Source organism: Peromyscus maniculatus, chromosome 13 (genome assembly GCF_049852395.1).
Source record: "Peromyscus maniculatus bairdii isolate BWxNUB_F1_BW_parent chromosome 13, HU_Pman_BW_mat_3.1, whole genome shotgun sequence".
NCBI classification, from domain to species: domain Eukaryota; kingdom Metazoa; phylum Chordata; class Mammalia; order Rodentia; family Cricetidae; genus Peromyscus; species Peromyscus maniculatus.
The window spans coordinates 15,843,537-15,864,949 of NC_134864.1; the positions used below are offsets into that span (position 1 = coordinate 15,843,537).

Below are 21,413 nucleotides of genomic sequence, written 5' to 3' on the forward strand. Positions count from 1 at the left end.
CATCTACAGGTATCTGCAGCCAGTGCTGTCCTTGAATTCACTAAGTAGATCTGGCTGGCTTCAAACTCATGGTGATCCTCCTGCCTCAGCCTCCTAGTTGTATATACTTTATAATGACTTACATTACTATTCAATGTAGTCCATCAACTGCTGGCTTTGAAGATTGAGATAGATGAAAAGGAAAAACAGTAACTGCATAAAATGGAAAAAAAGTCACACATGTAAAGAATATTTTAGGACTTTAACAATAGTTCTTATGTTTTCAAGAATTTAGGAATTAGAAAAGATATTGAAGATGGCTCATCACAACTCACTGCTCCAAGATCATCAGGCTATCTGGTTAAGTTTTTTCACACTAGGTTTCTTGTACACGTTAAATAAAACAAATATTTTTACTGATACTTATTGCTTAACTTCAATAACTTTACTTTGTGTATCTAATAAAATTAAAGCGATTAAATATCCCTTTAAATAAGGATTTGTTCCCCGTATCATACCTACTAAGCTACATACACGAAGCTACCTTTAAAAGCAATGAAAGGTTATGGGAGGTTTGTATTCCAACTTAAAAACATAAAACGTGTAATGTTTTAATAAACATAGTAATTCGGGATTAAAATTCTGACTTTTGAATTTTTTCTAGTTTAATCTCTGAAAACTGAACCAGGACAGTTTATATATTAACTGGGACAAGGCTGGGAGAAGACTGAGGAAGCAATACTCCAGAACATTCTGTAATCTGTCTCACTTAAGCGTATACAAATGTTTAACAAGAAATCACAGGACAAATTCATGTCCGTTTTGAAAATTCTCAACCGAGGTTCGAAATGTCCACGAAAGGGGAATTCAGTGAGACTTTAAAAGTGCCTTTTTCCTGTAAAGCTACGTGCTAAGACGACCCCCATCCCCCTTTGGGCTCATTTCTTTGCTTCGGTGTAGGTTTTCACACTGAATGGTGACTACGATCCAGGGGCAGACTTCTCCGGCGACAGCCAAGCGACCAAGGGTGCTGTTTTGAATGCAGTCGAGCATTCGCAGCCGCCAGCGAGGGAGCGCTCCGCAAGCATTTCGCAGCTTGTTAACCGACTCCGGAGGGCAAGGTCCAGCTAATCCTTGCATAAGCAAGAAAATGACCGTTGACAACTCAATCACACACACAGCCGCCAACTCCCTGAGCCCAGCAGTCCTCGCCTCTTGGCAGCCAGCTTCCGATCGGCTGCAAAAGCTCAAGGCCCTCCCGCCCCAACGGCGCCTGCGCGAAACCTCCACCTCCTCCAACCCTTTCTCAGAGCAGTCCACGGGGGCCGTTTTTAAAGTTATTATCAGGTTACGCCTCACTTTAAAAAAAAGAAAAAAAAAAAAGTACGACAGAGCACGCTAGAACGACCACTCACCGAAGTGGTCCTAAATGCAAACGGCAGGTTTTAACTCTCCTCTCGCGACTTATCTGGTGCTGCCGGAAGCGGAACTAGCGGGGTCGGTGTTTGGGTTGGAGGTGGGCGGGCGGGGAGGGGGGGAGGCGGGAGTGAGCTGTGGAACAGGAAAGCTCAGGCGGATCGTTGGCCCGGGCGGAAACTGTCCCGGCCGGTGCAGTTTCCGTGTGAGACCGGTGGAGGGCAGGCCGGGGAAGAGGCGTGTCGGAGACTCCCGGGGTGTAGCCGTGCCCGCGGGTCCGCTGTGGCCGGAGAGGGGAAGATTCAGGTCCACGCCTCCGTGAGCCGCCTCTGCCCAAACGCCTCAGCCTGGCCCCCCGCGATTAACCGGGGAGGAACCGAAACCTGGATGGGCTCTAGCATCTCCCGCAGAGCGCTTGGTTGACCGCAGCAGCCGAGGCAGGTGAGGACCCGGAGCTCGGTGGGGAACCGGAGCCAGACCCGGAGGCTCGCCGCCGCCTCGAGGTGTTTGCTTTGTCTCGCCTCCGCTCTGCGGACCCTAGACACGTGCTCTTGCAAGAGACACGGACCGTGGCGGATGACAACGTGGTCTGGGAGGAGTGACAGGACAGCTCCGGGGGTCCTTTTCAGGCTTGACTTCCCTTGCACTTCCCGCCTCGCTTCCCCTTTCCATTTCTTGGGTTTGAAAAAGCCAGAAATTGCAGTTCAGCTAGCAGGGAGCTGCCTAACTTCTAACGGAGGTGTGTGCGTGTGTGTGTGCAGCGTTGTTTGGATTCTGCCGTGGGGAGAGGTGGCTGTGTGATTCCTTAGTCTCCATCCCTCTGCCTGCCTTTGCTTTCCACACCCACTTTCCAAGAACAAAAGCCCTGTGAGCCCGCAGCTTCGCAGGGTGAGATACGGGGTTGCAGGTCAATGCCGCACCCGCACCTTATTGATTAGACGGCCTTGCGTCTTCCCGTGTAGGTAATGACCTTTGGATATCATCCTCGAGGTTCTGGGCAACTTCCTGAGAGTTACCGTTCTTGGAGTTTTGTGGTAATGGTTGTCTTGTTTCAGCGTCCTAGAAGTCTTAGCTGTAAAAGTAGAAGCATGGCTGACTCCAGCATTAGCGTCCTAGCCTACCCGGGGACAGGACTTTGTTTCGCTATTACAGTTTTAAAAAACGGAAATATGTGGTTTTAGAGCGATAACATGATGATAGCTACTATTTAATGGGTAGCAGCCAAATGCTTTGCACATATATTTTCATCCAGTCTTTCAAGAGTTCCATGAAGGTTGTTAGATTATTCCTTTTTTTTTTTTTTTTCAGCTGGAAAATGGAAAGTTAGTGAGGTCATGTAACTTACCCTAGTAACATTTTGCTACGAGTAAACCTTTGAAGCTTTACTAGAAAGTAGATCTGAATCCAACATCTGCATTCTATTGTCCTGCCATTATTCTCGTTATTATGATTTCTTCACTAACATTTTGAGTGGCTAAAAGTTATATTTGTCCATTTAAGAAAGCACATAGTGTGCTTTTTTGTGTCTGACAAATGACAGCCATGATCTCTGTGCAACTTCTGTGTGTGATGTAGAATTAAATATTTCAGAACCTCAAATATTCTTTCTTGCAATATAGACTTTTAAAAAATGCAAGTGCTGAAGCTGATGAAGGGTCATAATTGTACAATAAAACTTGCTATTTAAGTGTTGGATCAATGTGATTTGTAGATTAAGGGTATTAAACTGAACATTATGAGGGTATTAAATTGAGCAATTAATAAAATGTTGACTCTAATGCTAGACATATAAGCAGTTGGTGCAGTCTGTCCAAAAATTTGAAGTGTTTGCTAATTAAAAATAAACCCTTGAGCTCTCATAGAAACAGATCATTGGAAAGAGGTCTTGATAGAACTTGAAGGGTGGGGAAAGGTTAAGCTATGTGTTTGGGGTTGGTAGACAATGCATGAGAATTGTCTGGAAAACATTCTTTGAAGTCTTCCAGTTGTTTATTTCAAGGAGAATAGGAACTTCCACACCAAAAAAGCTGACTCAGCGGAAAGGTGAATTCCCAATAGAAGAGCTGACTCAGCAAAACAAGCTGTATACCTTTTGAAGAGGGAGGGGAATCAGTGCCAGAGCTGTATGGAACTTGGAACAGGCTTGGTTTGTATAAAAAAAAAAACTATTCTAGCTTGCCTTTGCTAGCCTGAAGAAGCCAACATTGAGCTCTTTATGTAGCTTCTTCTTATTGTGCTGGAATTAGCTACTATTTATAACAATGTTTCCCCTGGAAAATGTTCAGTGGATCTCAGGAAAACCGGTTATGTTTTTGTGTTCTGGTTCAACAGCCGTTATTGGAGTTCTAGTTTCCTTAGGTTTTTTTTTTTTTTTTTTTTTTTTTAGTGGAAATTTACTCCTTGGTGGCTGGGTTTTAGTGGAATCTATGGGAACGATAGCTTGAAAGATCTTTTGAAGGGAGCTCTAAATACTGTTCAGGACTGATGGTTTATCCAGGATGTTATTTTAAAGGACCTAGCTCTACCCAGTATCAATGAACTGTTTATCCAGCGCTGTAAGACTGGAGTGTTGTAACAAGGGTGCCACAAGCAATAGCAGGAGAAGTTCTGAGCTGGCCAGCATCCTCTGCCAGAAGGTACACTCTAAACTTAGCTGAGTTTAGAATTTTTTTTTTTTTTTTTTTTGTCAGTTAAAATAAAGTCAAAAACTTCTTTACAACCATAGTTAGCCACTTACAGAATCAGCTGATGTTTCTTGAGTCCTTAACGTATGCTAATTGTCGTGGCACGTGCATTCTCATTTAATCTGCAAAACTATGGGATTTATAACCCCATTTTATCTGGTGGCTAGAGCTGGGCAAAACATAAAGAGAGCTGAGCCAGTGTCTGCGGGGGAAAGTTGAAGTTCATTTTGCTAGAGTGGAGCAGTTCTCAAAGTGAGACTCCTTGCAATTTCGGCATCACCTTCGAGTTTTAGGAGGGCAGAATCCTGGGCTCAGCCCTAAACTTTCCTGGTTGAGATCTGAGTCCACCAAGTGGTTCTGATATATGTTCAAGTTTTCCAGTTGCTGCTTGGCATGTGTGGGAACTAGTAAATGGAACACATTTCAAATTTGGAAGCCAGTGTTAAGTCATTTTAATTTTTTGCACTCATCTCAAATGTAGCTGCTTGTCTGTTTGTTAAAATACAATTTCTCTCTTTAAGAATTCCTGCTCAAAACTTTTGTGATAGGCCAGTAATGTGTTTATTATTATGGTGTAACCAGTCCATTTGGGGACCATTGCTACAAAAGGAATCTTAAAACTAAAGAAAGATTCAATTCTGATATTTGAATAATTCATAGATCTTTCAGACTAGGCAGTTATTGTCACTTTGGAAATTCATGAATCAACATTGAGCAAATTGTTGAGTATTGATTGTGTGATGCTATGACTACAATCAGTGCAAGTTGTAGATTTCAAGTGAAATAAGCATTGAGAATACTCTAGATCTCACATTCTCATTAAATTCAATTTTGTGGGAGACTGTATACCACTTGAGAGGGAAAAAACTTATTCAATATTTTTGAGTACTTATTAAACATCTGTAATAATGTGGTAAAGAACTATGAATTTTTTTTTTTTTTTTTTTTTGCTTGTATTAGTGACCTTAGGTTTAAACAGACCTGGCTTTTGCAGATTTTTTGATTGATTGTGTGGTCATTGATTGGTTGATTTAATATTATTTAAATTATTGGAATACTTAGGCCTCATGTTCAGTATTATTGAAATGATAAACATTTATCTATGTACTTTAAATATTTATAAGATGGGGAAAATATCCACAATCAAAGATGATTTGAGAGCGTTTATTCACAAAGCAGTAATTGCTTCCTAACTTTTTCCATGTTAAGGCATACATTGAAAATGAGTCTCTTTGCTGTATCATAGGGAAAACCGAACTCAGTGCTGCTCAAGTTATCTGAGTAGGGCTCATAGCCATCTGAATGGCTCAGACAATTTTTGAACATGCCTAATTTTACATTCATGGTTGAGCAACATGTTAGGAAGCTCTGCATTAAAAAACTAAGTCTTTAGCACATAAAAACATTGAGTAAAATTTCACCTTGAGGTTTATATTTGCAGAGCTGTATACAGCTGAGATTATTAAATAATAAGACTGTAGGTCACTTAGGCCGAATGAATGATAAAGGGAATAAATCTTGAATATTGGGAAATTTTGTGGAGAAATATTTATATTGAGATAAGCCAAGCACCAGGAGGACAGAGATTCTATACTTTATCAGTTTTAGATCCTTTTATTATAGAAGATAATCTGATTTCTTATAATAGCAAACTTCATAGTCATGAAAGTGGTGAGCATGTGTTTTGCTTCCTTATGCTTTTATTATTTTACTCTTTTCCCCTTCATTTTTTTTTTTGGTCGGGGGGAGGTAGTACATGACTAAACTTGACTGCTTGTTGGAACTGCTTGGGAAACCTTACGAAATACCCAAGTCCTACTCAAACATTCTCATTGGTGTGGAGTTTGCCCCAAATTTGGGGTATGGATACCTTTAATGTATGTATGTATATTCAACCCTTACATGGGCTATGACAAGTACAGTTTACTTATATAGAAATTGAGGACCCAAGAGATCAAATACAATTAATTATAAAGGACAAGAATCCAGCTTAGGTCTTTTGACTCCTAAGTTCTTTTTTTAAGCATTGATTGGTTCAGCTTTTTAATAATCTCTCTCATATGTTGAAATAGAATTACAGGAAAATAAATGGAAGCATTACCCAGCCTTATATTCTTTTGAGGGCTAATTGCTCTGCCCACCATTATAACACAGTTCTTTACGGTCTAACCTGCCTACCTCTTCTTCATCTCCTGCTTTTTCTGTGCAGTTCAGAAAGTGATTGTTACCCCGAGTCCTCTGAACATTATTTTCTCCATATTTCCTTTGCTTTCCTGTTCTGCTCTGACCGCCTTGACTGTTCTTTGGACTCAGGAAATGCACCAAGTGTACTTCTGCTTCAATGTTCCATGTTTCTTGACTAAAATGATCTCAATATATCACCCCCGGCTTTGGTCAGACGTCCTGTGTTTGGAGAAGATGTCCTAGCACATGCTTCGTTGTCGGTTCATCTACTGTCTTTCTCCGGTGAACACATAAGACTCGGGTTTAGGTATAAGCTTACAGTTGTTCAGAGGACATGTACTCTTGTCCTCTAGGCAGCATTCAAAAGATACAGCTCAATTCTGTAAGTGGTGTGTGTGTGTTGTAGGTGGGGGAGGCAGATCACTTACTAATTTATATTGTTGGGGGAAGAAGAAAGGTGCTACACACCTTCTCACCCTATCCTTGGGTGATTTCTGCTCCCAATGCAGACTATTCATTGAAAAGACTAGTAGGAAGTAGAAACCAGTATTTTTTTAATTTACATATGTGTTTCATGTGTATGGTTTGTCTGTATGTATGTCTACACACCAGAAGAAGGCATTAGATTCCATGGGACTATAGTTGTGATCTGCCATGTGGGTGTTTGGAATTGAACTCAGGACCTGTGGTAGAAGACACAGTGCTCTTATTACTGAGCCATTTCTCTAGACCCACAAATCAGTAATTTTACAACCAACAATAGCAATCATATTTCTGTGACTCGTCATTGGATTCTTGACTAAGTTTTTCAAAATTTTACATTCATGTGTTTGCATTTCACAAAGAATATTTAAAGGAAAAACAAACAACAACAAAACAGCACTGTCTGTAAAATGAGGTGGTTTATTTTTATCATTTTTGTTACGATACTTAAACTAGAGATACAGTTGTTTGTGTTTAGGGAAGTGTGTCTATGAGAAGTGAATAGTATTTATTTAATAAATATGTCCAATTCAACAAATAGCCAGCAGTACTCTTAGATTTCCATGTTATGTTAGTAGGAAGCTTAATTTATAGCAGTTCACACAGAACTGTTGCTTTATTAAGTATTCAGTATGCGTGAAGCACTGTGCTACATCAGTCTTCACAGTTACAGGCTGTTGGTATTTCTTTCTCACACGTACACACACACACACACACACACACACACACGGGTGGGAGGGAGTGAGGGAGGGAGAGAGAAAGAGAGAGGGAAACTGAGATTCAAAGACGTTAGCATAAGTTGTTAGTTGTTTAGTAGCAGGTTGGTGTAGTTGACTCCAAGCACATACCCTTTCTGCTACTAAAATATTTGGAGAGGTTTAAGTGGAAACAAGATACAGAGCACTCAGAGCCCCCAAGGATGTATGCCATTTAGTAGCAAAGCTGAGCTGAAATTATCTACAGCTATGAAGTTATAGAAGCTTATGGGTTTTTTCCTTATTATCAAATGCTTTTTAATATTAAAAAGTGCATAAGGAATAAAAACAAAATCTCTTTAAATAAATACATTATTCTTTCAGTTTAGTCCCAAATGATTTTAACTTTTATAACAATTTCATGAAGTCAAGGCTTAGTGAGTAAAAGTAAACTGATCGTAATATTTCACAGAGAGTCTTCAGTGAAACTGGATCAGACCTCTGGAAATAAGAATTTTGAGTTGTGCTTTGTAAATCTATCTAGCACATTAATCAATATTTTTTAAACATTACTTGATTAAGTAGTTTTTTTTTTATCCAGTCATCAAATGGAATATTGACACACGATTTCATTTTGGCAGATAACTAATTTTAATGTCACCAGTGTTCAAATACATGTAAACAGCTTTGTAAGGGACAGTTTGAGATTATATTACTAGCATATGGTAGTTAATTAGTGGATTTTCATGGAGGGTTTTTATTGGGAGTGTCATTGAATCATATGCAGTTTCTTGACGAGCACATTATATTAGGAGGCTGTATCAATTGTGTTATTTTCGCTAAATAGTTTAAAACTATCAGTTTGAGAACTTCTATTGAATAAAGTCTTGCTTTCACTCTACTAATTAATGCAGAATAGTTATGTTCACTAAAAAAAAAGCCTGTTTTTAACTGAACTTTTACAGTTGATTTAATGCCGTCTCAGATCGATGCTCAATTTTCAGTTATTAGCAAACTTACATTATGTTTTCTCTGCCCTTGTCTACTCCTTTTAGATACTTCTGCATGGAGGATTTTAACTTTTAACAAACTTTTGTTTTATAATTTGCATTAATTTATACTTTCTCAGGTCCATTATTTGTCAGGTACTCTTTAGATTTGAATTGAGTGTAATCTTTCTGTTATGTTTTGTTATCTCATCCACTTGTGCTGATGTATTTTACTAGAATATATAATCTTCATTACTTAATTTTATGGAAGAAAATCTATTTTCATTTTGGTGGCCTTTATCAGGTTATTGGTTCTGATTTTTCTAATATCATTTAAAATTGTTTTATGTGTTTTTAAAGTACACTCTTCAAATTAATTGTTTGCATTGCATTTTAGGTAAAAGGATTGCTGTTTCAACTCAGGGAAGCAGTAGCCTCGTTGTCTTTGTGTTTAAACTGCAGCAGCAACTTGGAGACCAACAATGAAGCCATGATATCTGAGAACAAAGGAGCATTTGCCAACTAAATGTCAGCACATTTCACGGGATTGTGTAACAACACTGCAGCAGACCTGTGTGTCAGCTAGCACAGCGAGAATGTTGTCTTCCAGCACTACTTATTGGAAGAGGTTTTAATGTAGATTCCTGAAACTTGTCATTTATCAAATGAAATAAAAATGAGTGAAGCCCCCAGATTCTTTGTTGGGCCTGAAGATGCAGAAATAAACTCTGGAAATTATCGTCGCTTCTTCCACCATGCAGATGAAGAGGAGGAGGAAGAGGATGAGTCTGTGAGTTGTCTCTTTTGTGAGAAACCAGTACAGAACAGAACTTTGTCTAATTACTGTCAATGTAAATGAATACTGTGATTTTAAATTAAGACTACTTTTTAATGTGCAAATTTGTGAAAAAGTCTTTAATTGAAAAAGTATAAGTGATAGTGAGTAGACAGGCATTTAAAAAGTGTAATACATGTAGCTGGAGATAAGATCCTGAAGTAGTTTAACGACAGTTCAGTGTTGTGGTAAGATATCAAGAAACTCCTTAACTTGGTTTATGAAGTTCAGTAAGACTGTCTCAAAGGCCTGCTTAGTACATGTGTGGTAAACGAATGTATCTGCACGCCGAGTCCACGTTGCATCTTAGAAGTGGAGCACATCTGTTAGACTCATTTTCTTCCTTGTTCTTCACAGGCAGAGATTATTTTATTTGGGGAACTGATTTAAAATGCAGACACATGTGTTGATTTTCTTAAATTTCAAATTAAAAATAGAATCTTATTTTAAAAGAAAAGCCTGGCCGGGCGGTGGTGGCGCACGCCTTTAATCCCAGCACTCGGGAGGCAGAGCCAGGCGGATCTCTGTGAGTTCGAGGCCAGCCTGGGCTACCAAGTAAGCTCCAGGAAAGGCGCAAAGCTACACAGAGAAACCCTGTCTCGAAAAACCAAAAAAAAAAAATAAAAAAAAATAAAAGAAAAGCCTGTCACACTTGGTAAAAGTGGTAAGATCAGACTACGGGAGTGATTGGACACTTACTTAGACTCTATGCTGGAAGAGAATCACTGGGGGTATGTATGCCTTGGAGGGCTAGTCAGGACGCACGCTCCTGCACACTCTTACTGCCTCCCATTTCTGTTGCGGTGATGTTCTGCCTAAGCCACTGTGGGCTGAACCTTCAGGAACCGTGACTAAATAAACCTTCCCTTCATGGTTTCTGTCATTTACTTTGTCGTAGCAGTGAGAAATAACTAGTAGCTGGGACCTGTGAAATCTCCTTTAGGAAGATTTTATATATATAAAATGAGCCATTTCAAAAATTGTGATGAGGAATAAAATGAATAGGGAAGCCTAAGATGGATGAGGAGGGCAAGTGGAGATAGTAGACCCCAAGACAGTTATTGTTTATAATCTGATTGGTTTATAATCAAACCTAATACTCATTTGAACTCCAATTTTCATGTTAGAAGAGGCAATGTAGAATTATTTTTTCTAGATGAAAAAAGGAACAATTTAACCCCCAAATTTTTATTGCTACATTAAATTGGAAGTTTAGTGAACCACTTTTGAGCTGCTTTATATAGTGATATATGAAATACATAAAATCATGGAAGAGAGAAGAGCGAGATACAACTTTATATGGCTAATAGACCATATAAAGCTCCTGAATGGAAAAAGATGCAGTGCAAAGAATCAGGAATGAATGTTAAGGAATTTTGTGAGCATGTGAAATACCCGATATGTTACTATTTATATGATGTGCATATTCAAGATTGAACGTTAATTTGGTAAAAAAAAGTACAAAGAATAACAAAACCATTAGGTGGGAATGCCACGTCTGAATACCGGGAGGGAGTGTCAGAGGTTGTTGGCATCTTCTTTTTTATCAGTGAGCCGTTCAGAAAGCGGTCTGCCCAGCTGATGTCCCAGCTCAGTCTATAAGGAGACTCAATGCTGTCTAGCTCTGTACTTGGAAATGCATTTGATTTCAGATAGCCACATTCTTTATCTGACTCTTCCTGGACTTTTTACTTGGAGTAGATGGATTTTCACTCTCACTTGCCCTTTTCTGCCTGAAGATAGTTAGAGAAATGCTAGAAGTAGTTGAGGAAGGGATGTTTACTCATACTTTAATTCGAAACAGTAGCAATGTGCTGAAAGTGTTTTTTTTAAAGTTCTTTTTAGATCTTTGTTAAAAAATGTTTTAATTGCAAAGTATTATAACTGATAGGATTCTAATGACTTCAGTGGTGAATATGTCAGTCTTATTGCTTCTTATGGCTCATCTACTTCTGAGAGGAAATTAAGATAGCAGTATTTTAGAATGCCTATTAAGTCATCCTATTGTTTTGTTTCTGTTTTAGCCACCAGAAAGGCAGATTGTGGTTGGAATATGTTCCATGGCAAAGAAATCCAAATCCAAACCCATGAAGGAAATTTTGGAACGGATCTCCTTATTTAAATACATCACAGTAGTAGTTTTTGAAGAGGAAGTAATTTTGAACGAACCCGTGGAAAACTGGCCTTTATGTGATTGTCTTATTTCTTTCCATTCTAAAGGTAATAAATGGTGGACGGGGGCTTTTATCCTCTCGGATTGTAAAAATAATACACATTAGTTGTAGAATATTGGAAAAAACATAGTGAAGCTAGCTCACAGATAAGGGAAATTAACATTGAGATATATTTTTTTCTAATCTTTTTCTTCTGCATGTGTTTTTTAAAAATTTGTGTCATAGTTATATTTAACTTTACATTTAGCTTTTCTTAGATTTTATCAAATTTTTCCATTTCACCTTTTTTATGGTTTGTATTGTGTAAATGTATAACATAGTTAACTAATAACCAAACATTTGGATGACTCCTAGTCTTCATTATTAAAATAAGGTTGTGATCAACTCATTCACACATCATGGATAAACTCTTGAATTGTTGGATGTTTTAAATCCTATATTTCTACCACATAGAAAGTGACCTGTCGTTCTTTATATAAATGAGCATACCTTATTTGTTAAGAACTTTCAGTTAAAATTTTAGCTCTTCCTTGCCATTTTTAATTGAATGGCAGTATCAGTTAAGTTTAAGTATTACATTATAGTAAAATCCAGTAATCAAAATTATTGCTGTCTATTTCTGAATTTTTTTTTACATTTTGTGAATTATGTGATTTTTCCCATTAATAAGTATGTTAGTTTTAGAGTTTGTTCCTATATTAATCATTATCTGTTACCTAGAAAATAGCTTTGAGCTCTGTTAGGTTTTTTTTTTGTTTTTGTTTTTGGGTTTTTTTTTTTTTTTTGTATACTGATAATGGAAGTTGTTGTTCATTTTGAGTAAGCCCAGCTCTGATCTCGCTTGGCTGAGGCTTTTTCTTTGAGGAAAGTTTAAATTTCCTGCCTGTGAGCGTGTCCTTCTCTTGCCATCACATGGTTCTTTCTGTGAAAGCTACTAGCTCCTAAAAGCTCCCTGCCATGTCTCAGACATATTCTCTGTGTTACCTGTTGCTATGAGAGAATTTTCTCGTTAACACAAACCAAAGCAGAGAACTGCTGGCAGGTGCTTTCCACTTGCTAAGTGCTGGTGGGAAGCTTGAAATCATGACACGGGAACATTTACACATGCAGAGTTCTGATACATTATAGAGCTGTGAAGATTTGTAATCTGAGTTCAGCTGCTGCTTAATGCATTATTAAAAATCTAAGGGTAATTTAGGAATAAGTTTTCTTTAATGGAACATAGCTTTGTGATTTGAATTTTAGTACCTTTTAATACTTACCCTTTCCAAAATTTCCTGTAGTGCAGGAAAAATGCAATGTCCTTACATGCAGTTAATGTTCATAGTTAAATCATACAATGTCATGCTGACAGATTTTTATCCTCCATAGATACTTATTAAAGAATTGTCACATAAGAATAATAAAATGTATCATTCTTTGGAACATTATGCAAAGTCTTCTAAGTGACTTTATACATTAAAAATGTTTTAATTCCACAAGAATCCTATTGGCTAGTTGGGTGTCATGCACATTTGCAGCTGGACTTGAGAGATAAATTTGTTCAAGCTTTACATAGCTAGACAGAGGCAAGGCTTGAGTGCTGGTCTATGTTCTCATCCTCCGTGTGTGACACACTGGGGAATTTCGGTGACAATATAGAGAGTGAAACGTGATCTCTGAAATTCTTTATGGTTTTTCAAGTCTGTTCTAACCATATCTACATTTGACTCATTTCCATTTTTATTAATCATTACTAGTCTAGAAATTTTAGGGGATTACTTTCTGTATCCTAATGGTGACCCAGCAGCCGCATGTTTCTATTCATGTTTTTATCTTTTGTGCATCTTATTATGTATAAGCCCATTTCTGCTTTTGCTTCTATTTTTAAAGCTAGTTCATATTTATATACATCAAACTATCAAATAAAAGGGAGTTGTATATTAAGGATATTTTTAAAAAATCAAGTGATATGAAATGTTATTTATTCATAGATTTCCCTTTATATATGAATCTTACCTTCTATCAGGTGTCCTTAAATAGTCAGATACAGGATAACATGTCATAGCCAGTGACTTGGTGTGCCATTATCAATGATAATAACTAAGGAAATGTTACTTTAATAGTAAAAGTTAAATGAAAATTATTATTATATCTTATTTATAAATTATTTTATATCTTTTATAGAAGATATATACATAATGAAATTATTTTTTTAGGGGAGGTGACATAATTCAAGTTGATAAATTTATAGATGTTAGCTTTTCTTGAAATTGTAAAGAATATGATAAAAATATGTGTTCTTAGGATTTCCCCTGGACAAAGCAGTTGCCTATGAAAAACTCAGGAATCCATTTGTAATCAATGACTTGAATATGCAGTATCTCATACAAGATAGGTGAGTGGTGAAGTTGGCTGAATTAAGGGAAAAAGAAATCAATACTTAATTAGTGTATGCTGACTTAGCATCAGATGTTTTCACATACATTAGTTCATTGCATCCTTATAATACTCAGAAATAATTAATTATTAGCAAACTTTACAGAGGAGGAACCCTGAGAATTGAGGGAATCAGTTCACTTACACGAAGTCACGGGTAGTCTCCCAAGTAGTGGGACAGGGAATTGGAGGACATTTGCTTGATTTCTAAAGCCTACTAAACCCATCAAGATTACAGTTTCCTGTCATATGACTGATGATTGCATTAGAATTCATTCATTGTAATTGATGATTTTCATGGTAAAGTGTACACATTAGGAAAATTCTTTACTGTATGTCTTAGAATTCATTGAGCATAGACTTCTAGTTGAAATGATGAAAGGGTATAAATTTGTCTGCTTCATTTAATTGGTGTTTTGCTTTGGTAGTTACATATAATTCTATGTGTCATTATCATTCTACTTTTTTGTGTTAATAACATGAGATTACTTATATTACTTATGTGGAAATACATATATACTAATTATGTATGAAGACAGAATCACCTTTCTCCTAGCATACTGTGAATATTTTCCTATAGCATTTAATATTATTATAAGATAAGATTTTTAGTAATTAGGCTGTATTCTGTCCTTTTGATATGTTAGTCTTACTTGACTATTTCTCTTCATGTATGTACAGTCTTGTTTTAAAGTATAGTCTTTTGATATGCTACAAAAGTTATTTTGTGTGCACTTTGACTATTTTGTTAGGAACACTGATATTTGAAATATTTAGAAAAGCAGAGAAGGTTGATATTTGTACCTCTTATGGTAGTAAAGAGTAATAATTTACTTGTGTGGGAAGACAATAAATTGTGAAATAGAAAGCCAAACAATAAGGATGTTTTTCTGTTTCTTTAGAAGAGACGTTTATAGCATTCTTCAAGCTGAAGGCATCTTACTTCCTCGGTATGCCATTCTGAACCGTGACCCAAATAACCCGAAAGGTCAGAGAACTCAACAGGCTTCCTTTTGGTTCTTGACGAACTGTTTGCCACTTCCCTGCAATAAGTAGAAAGAACTTAAGAATTCATAGTAGCCTATTTAATAGTTTTTCTTAATGAATTAAACAAATGAGCACTCTATCTGATTAACATGTAACATTGTGGGCTGTTGTGGAGGTGCTCGCCTGTAGTACCAGGACTGAGAAGGTTGAAGCAGGTCGATAGGGAACTCAGGGTCAGAGTCAGCACGTATTTAGTTCTGGGCCAGTCCGGGCTTCCGACTGTGAGACTGTGTCCCCGAAAACAAAACCAAAGGAGACACCATGAGCTAACTGGCTAACTAGTAGTACAGGAGTTAGCTCCATGATTTTCCTGTGTATAACTGTGCACATATGATTTGAGGGATGACCATTTGGCACTGGAGAATCCTTTAGGAAACTCACTCTTGGGAAGACTCATTCTTCCTCTCTCCCCAGTCATTAGTTACCTGTAGTTCTTGCCTCAGGATAGGCTTTTTTCCCTGAAGTTCTGAGGGTTGAACCCAGGGCCCTGCATAATAGCCAGGCTGTTATGTTGCTACTACTGTGGTGGTGGGACCGCCTCCTCAGCTCCATGATTGTGTCTGCTGAGGCTTAGCATAGTTTTACTAGAGGCTTGAAAAGTCAATTTTACTCTTGCTCTTGTGAAGATGTTATCTAAGTGATAGAACAGTTCATGACTTTTCTTGCTCTGATGCGTTGTTTATAGAGTGCAATCTGATTGAAGGAGAAGATCATGTAGAAGTCAATGGGGAAGTTTTCCAGAAGCCATTTGTAGAAAAGCCAGTCAGTGCAGAAGACCACAATGTTTACATTTATTATCCAACATCTGCCGGTGGTGGAAGCCAGAGACTTTTCAGAAAGGTAAGTCTTTGTAACCTTTGTGCTAGTAATATTCACTCTTCTATATACTTTATTAAAACTTTTTTAAAAAGTCATCAAGCGCTAAATAAGGTCAAATATTACACTGTCATCATCTAGAGGAAAATTCATAAGACTGAGATAATGTTGTTAGAAAGTATACTGTTACCTTTCTGTTACTGTGATAAGATACCATGAGGAGAAGCAGCTTATAGAAGGAAGGGAAAGGGTATTTGAACTTACAGTTCCAGGGAGATCAGAGTCCCTTATGGCAGGGGAAGCTTAACTGTAACCTGCAGGCATCATAGCAGCAGGAGCAGAGAGCTGAGAGAGCCAGCTGGAAATGGCTGTCAAAGCTTTTTCCTCTCAAAGCCCACCCCCAGGGAGGTGGGTCCTCCAGTCCTCCGGTCCTCCAGCAAGGCTGCACCACTTAATCCTCCCAAACAGCGACACCAGTGGGCAGCCGGTGTCCAAATACCCGAGTCTGTGGGGGACATTTCCCATGCAGCCACCACAGACAGTGTAGTTGCATAATGTTGTGAGCAAAATTCCTGCCCTCAGAATTCAGAGAAAGTTACCCGATGTTTCCTCAGTCTCCCACTTGCATTTCTGTCAGACTAGAAACTGAGTTAAAGATAAAACCTTTGTTGGAAAAATCGTGGGGGGAAAAATGCCAGTTTATACAAAAAGTAATGCTGGTAATTTTTACACGTGTAAGTGTATCCTTAATTGTTCCCATAGTAGAATAAATGCAAATTAGTTCTGAAGTATAATGATGATCATGTTACCTATTGGAGTAATGAGGATTTTCTCTTAAATTGGGTAGTTGGGAAATATGCCTAATCCAAAATGTGTTAGCAAGAATGCAGTCTCTTAGTTATATAATTTAGAAATGCATCAGAATTAAAGATACACTCATATATCGTCCTGGACTCGTATGCTAAGTGAGGTGCTAGAAAGGTCAGTGGTTATGAGCACTTGTTCTTGCAGAGGACTCATGGGCAGCTCACAACCATCTGTGACTTCAGTTCCGGGGATTTGATGCCCTCTTCTGGCCTCCATAAGCACTGCGTGCATTTGGTGCACTTACATACATGCAGGCGAAACACTAATACATATAAAGTAAAAATAAATCTTATGATGAAAACAAGATGCCATCTAAGCATTCATTATAGTTGCAGATATTGAAGAGTAAAAATACCAAGTATAGATCAGACTAGGAAATTTAGACCAGCTAGAACTTCCTTATATATTATTGGTGAGACTCAGATAATGTAGTTTCTGAAAAGTTTTGGCAGTATCTGTGTAAGTACAGATATGAATGAACATGAACCACCCTAGCAATTTCTTAGAAACATAACTATAGATGTGGCAGGGTGACATTTTAGGAATGTTAGAGCATCACTGCTGTATTATGCAAGAAGCTTGGCAAACAGCTAGACATATATGTATAAGGTGAAATGTCATTTGCATAGTAGAAGCTCTGTAGCAGAAATAAACAGACTCAATACTGTGTGTGTGTGTGTGCGCACGTGTGTGCGCGCGCGCGTGCATGTATGCGTGCCACATCTATGTGGAAGGGAGGCAAGAATTAGGTATCAGATTCCCTGGCACTGGAGTTCTAGGTGGTTGTTAGCTGCCTGCTGTGAGTGCTGGGAGCTTGGATCCTCTGGAAGAGCAACCGGTGCCCTTAAACACTGAGGCTTTCTCTTCAACCCCCTGACACATGATTTATTCATTATATTTTATGTCCTTTATGTTATATTTAAGTAAAATAATATACCAGAGAATATATACTGCCAAATATATAATAAGTATTGTTAAATCTTCATGAATTAAAGTTATTTAATAATTAAGAATGTCTAGAGTACATAGGACATAAAGGTTACATTTTAGATCTATTATAAAAATGAGGACACTACCTTGACTTTTATGTTGATGGACATCTTTTCTCTCTAGATTGGCAGTAGAAGCAGTGTATATTCTCCAGAAAGCAGTGTGCGAAAAACGGGATCATATATATACGAAGAGTTTATGCCTACAGATGGTACTGATGTTAAGGTGGGGTTGATTAGATTTTAACCTTATATTTAGGATAGGGCTGATTGAGGCATGGTGCGGTAAAGCTCAGATGCTCCTTGACTAATATTGAGTCATGTCCTGATAAACGGTGTTAACTTCAAAACACTATGGTAGCTGGGTATGGTAGTGCATCCTATAATCCCAGCACACAGATGTGAGACAGGAGGATCCTGAATTTGAGGAAAGCCTTGGCTCCATATCTAGTTCCATGCTAGAAGATCTAATAGCGAGAATCTTTTCTGAAAAAAAAAAAAAAAAGATGAAAAAAATTACTGTAAATTGAAAATACATTTAATAAATCTAATCTCATAAACATTATACCTTAACTGCATGGTGCACTGCATAAAGAACATTATTATTTTTCAAATGGCAACAAACTGCATTTAACTGCTGCTGTCCAGCGTCATCATGAGAGTATGATAGTGTATTGTCAATGAACCAGACAGAAATCAAAATTCAAAAGATAATTTCAACTGGAAGTAAATCACAGTTGCATCATCTTATGTCAGATCAAAAATTCACAAGTTCAGTATCATAAGACCATATGAATCACAGAGACCATATAAGTTTCAGGTTCTATCTTGAGCTTACCAGTTAGTTATTTTAGAGAAGGTTAACTGTTTAGCTGTTTCTTCATTTTCTTTTACTGTTATTGGTACTAGGGATGGAACCTAGGCCCTTATGTGAGGTAGGCAAGCATTCTAACATTAAGCGCTCATTAGTCCAGACTCTATTCAGTTTTGTGTGGTGGACACCACTGACAGTTGGAAGCCCAACAACTCCTTTTAAAGAATAGTGTTCTTAAATACTTAAAATAAAACGTTCAGTATTACAAAGGTGACAGATTTTAGTGAAACTTATAAAAATGTTTAGGTAAAGCTTAAATACAGATGATTCTTTAAAGGCTAATGAGTAATACAGTATCAGGTTGAGCATTCTAGTAGCTACCAGTTTCCAAGCAGTGATTAATGCTAGTGATGTTTGGTTCTGTGTCGACTCTACTGTGATATAAAAATGCCATTGCTCTTGATAACCAGTCAAGCTTACCTTTTCCCAGCATGCCTTTCTCTGACTAGGCTGTTGTTTCTAAACTTATAAATCTGATCTTGATCCTGTCCTTTACATTTTGCTGGCAAATTTGCATTGACCACAAGATAACATTCATGTTTGCAGGACTGCCATATGAGCTATTTCCTACGCTCTCTTCTGATAAATGCCATTTCTTAACTGCTGAGCCCTCTCTCTAGCTCCCAACAAATGCCATTTCTTACAGTACATACTACAGTCAAATTCCCTTCCCTTCCCAGAATACCTTGTGCTGCTTTATTCCTCTGCCTTATTACCTCTGTAGAAACCTTCCTTTGTTTCTGTTTGGATTAATCCCCCCGCCACCCTTTAAAAAAAATCCTGTAGCCTATTTTTCTATTCCTATTTAAGAGTTGTATCTTACTGTTATTAGACATAGACAATTTTAGCATCATAATGCTCAGTTTAGTAGTTTAGTACAAAGAATAAAGCCTCATGCTGTGTAAGTAATTATATATAACCCTTTCGAATGTATTGAAAATCGTGGCATGTAAAACAGAAAGATATGTCTTTTAATAATCTGGAATCTGAACTATTTTAAATAGATACTTTTCTTTGAATTTCTTATTTTCCAGTTATATATTTAACCAGCAATATATGCTATATATATTTCCATTTTATGAAAGGTTTATACTGTGGGCCCAGACTATGCTCATGCTGAGGCTCGAAAATCTCCGGCTCTCGATGGCAAGGTCGAACGAGACAGTGAAGGGAAAGAAGTCAGGTACCCAGTCATTCTCAATGCACGGGAGAAGCTGATTGCGTGGAAAGTCTGCCTCGCTTTCAAGGTAAGCTGTTATGCAAATTACGCATACCCTTGCGGTCTAAGTTTGTTTTTGAGCACTAAGCATTATTGGACAAGAGAAAAGTAAGCTGAGGGAGTAATTGTGTATGTGAGTTCATGTATGTATGTAGGCATTTCTGTGGGTCTGATACTGTTTTCCTGTATTACTAATGTGTTCTTTCCTTATTATAGAAAAGTAATAAACCTTATTCATTTAGTCAAAAATTAAAGTTATAGACTAACACCACTAACTAGAATTTAGTGGTAGTGCCTAACATATTTTTTCAAATGGTGATAAATACTTTCTACTTTTATAAAATTGATTAAAAATACTGTTGAATAAAAACTATCTTCATTGTTTTACTTATTGTTTACCTCTAAACCCTTCGGCCTAATACACAGTAAAACATGTTCATGAGCACAGTACAAATACCTTCTTAATACCTTAATACCTTTTTGCTTCTTGTGTTTGACTTTCCCCTCTTCTGTACTATTCATTTTTTAAATCTGGTTACTAGTCTATAGTAAAAATGTAAGTGGAAGTATTATAATCTGCACTTAATAAAGATTGCATTTTATCTTTTTAAATAAGGCCTATCCCAGATTCTTAACATAAGCTAATTATATTACTGGTTATAAATAAAAAGAACTACTTATATGAAGTAATGTGAAATCTTTTGTGTGAAGAATGTTAGTCTCTAAATAAGCTATAATGTGTTCTTAAAATTTGTTTTATTGTAGTAGGATTTTAGAGACTAATATTGTTCTATGTCTTTATGATAGGGAATAATCACATGGAATACACACTATTCACAGTACTCAAGGTTATGATTATTTGTAACCTTTATTTCTTTTTATATAACAAACCTTTATGTAATATATTGTTAGATATTTTAAAATATATAAATGTTCTTAAAAAAACTAGAATACTGAATCATAATAGTTCCAATGAAACCTTAAAATTTCTAACTTGTTTTAAATAGCAAACAGTTTGTGGTTTTGATTTGTTACGTGCCAATGGACAGTCCTATGTCTGTGATGTCAATGGCTTCAGTTTTGTGAAAAATTCCATGAAGTACTATGATGATTGTGCAAAAATACTTGGGTAAGTATTTACCTTTCTCCTGTTTACCTTTGTGTATTTGCTAAGCCATGGAAGTTTTTAGGTCACTCTAGAGTAGCACTCAGTACTCACAAGATCTCTGAGTTGTGCTTTGGGTTATGAGGACAACTTAATGGGTAACATGTTGCTAACAACTTTACATCATGGACTTGGATATAACAAGGAGCTACTAGATACAACATTCTTCAATTTTTCCTATGTAATTGTATTTGAAATGTTTCTTTAACCTACTTAATGGTATAAAATAAACATTCATGAAATAAAATACCAGAGTAATACAATTTTCAAATTTAGGAATTTTTTTCTTTCTTCTTTCTACATGTGTGCTACTTGTTGTTCTAATAAGATTATCAAATAAATAGAAAAGAAAATATTATGTGTAGAAATACCATTTTTATATCTCATTTCAAAGAAATTGGAAGCAAGGTGTCATGTTAAATTTTAGTATGAATTACATGCCAACTTAGAAGAAAAGAAAAATTATGTCTGTGTAAGAGAGAGAGAAGAGGAGAGAGAAAAGAGAAAGCAAGAAAAAGAAGTGAGAAAGAGAGGAGAGAGAAAAGGGAGAGCGAGTTTATGTACACTGTTGACACATGG

At 37.1% G+C, this 21,413-nt stretch overlaps 2 protein-coding genes across 64 annotated transcripts in view; one reads left to right on the forward strand and one right to left on the reverse strand.

Annotated features, from left to right (window-relative positions):
- Gin1 (gypsy retrotransposon integrase 1) overlaps positions 1-1,527 on the reverse strand; it is a 35,237-nt gene extending 33,710 nt beyond the window's left edge. For 13 of the 27 annotated variants that reach the window (XM_076549739.1, XM_076549737.1, XM_076549732.1 and 10 more), the window contains exons 1-2: positions 1,395-1,504; positions 123-192 (exon numbers count right to left, since the gene is read on the reverse strand). In XM_076549739.1, coding sequence (XP_076405854.1) covers positions 123-124 — 2 coding nt within the window. In that variant the 5' untranslated portion in view covers positions 125-192; positions 1,395-1,504. Of the gene's footprint in view, positions 1-122; positions 193-1,394 lie in introns of all 27 variants that reach the window. The other 14 variants (XM_076549734.1, XM_076549736.1, XM_076549730.1 and 11 more) reach the window with 4 other exon arrangements.
- A 169-nt stretch (positions 1,528-1,696) lies between these two features.
- Ppip5k2 (diphosphoinositol pentakisphosphate kinase 2) overlaps positions 1,697-21,413 on the forward strand; it is a 99,326-nt gene continuing 79,609 nt past the window's right edge. For 34 of the 37 annotated variants that reach the window (XM_076549717.1, XM_016004180.3, XM_016004176.3 and 31 more), the window contains exons 1-9: positions 1,697-1,836; positions 8,828-9,220; positions 11,290-11,485; positions 13,726-13,816; positions 14,760-14,845; positions 15,590-15,744; positions 17,701-17,802; positions 19,536-19,697; positions 20,677-20,798. In XM_076549717.1, coding sequence (XP_076405832.1) covers positions 9,107-9,220; positions 11,290-11,485; positions 13,726-13,816; positions 14,760-14,845; positions 15,590-15,744; positions 17,701-17,802; positions 19,536-19,697; positions 20,677-20,798 — 1,028 coding nt within the window. In that variant the 5' untranslated portion in view covers positions 1,697-1,836; positions 8,828-9,106. Of the gene's footprint in view, positions 1,837-2,288; positions 2,358-8,827; positions 9,221-11,289; positions 11,486-13,725; positions 13,817-14,759; positions 14,846-15,589; positions 15,745-17,700; positions 17,803-19,535; positions 19,698-20,676; positions 20,799-21,413 lie in introns of those variants that run through there. The other 3 variants (XM_076549719.1, XM_076549720.1, XM_076549711.1) reach the window with 2 other exon arrangements.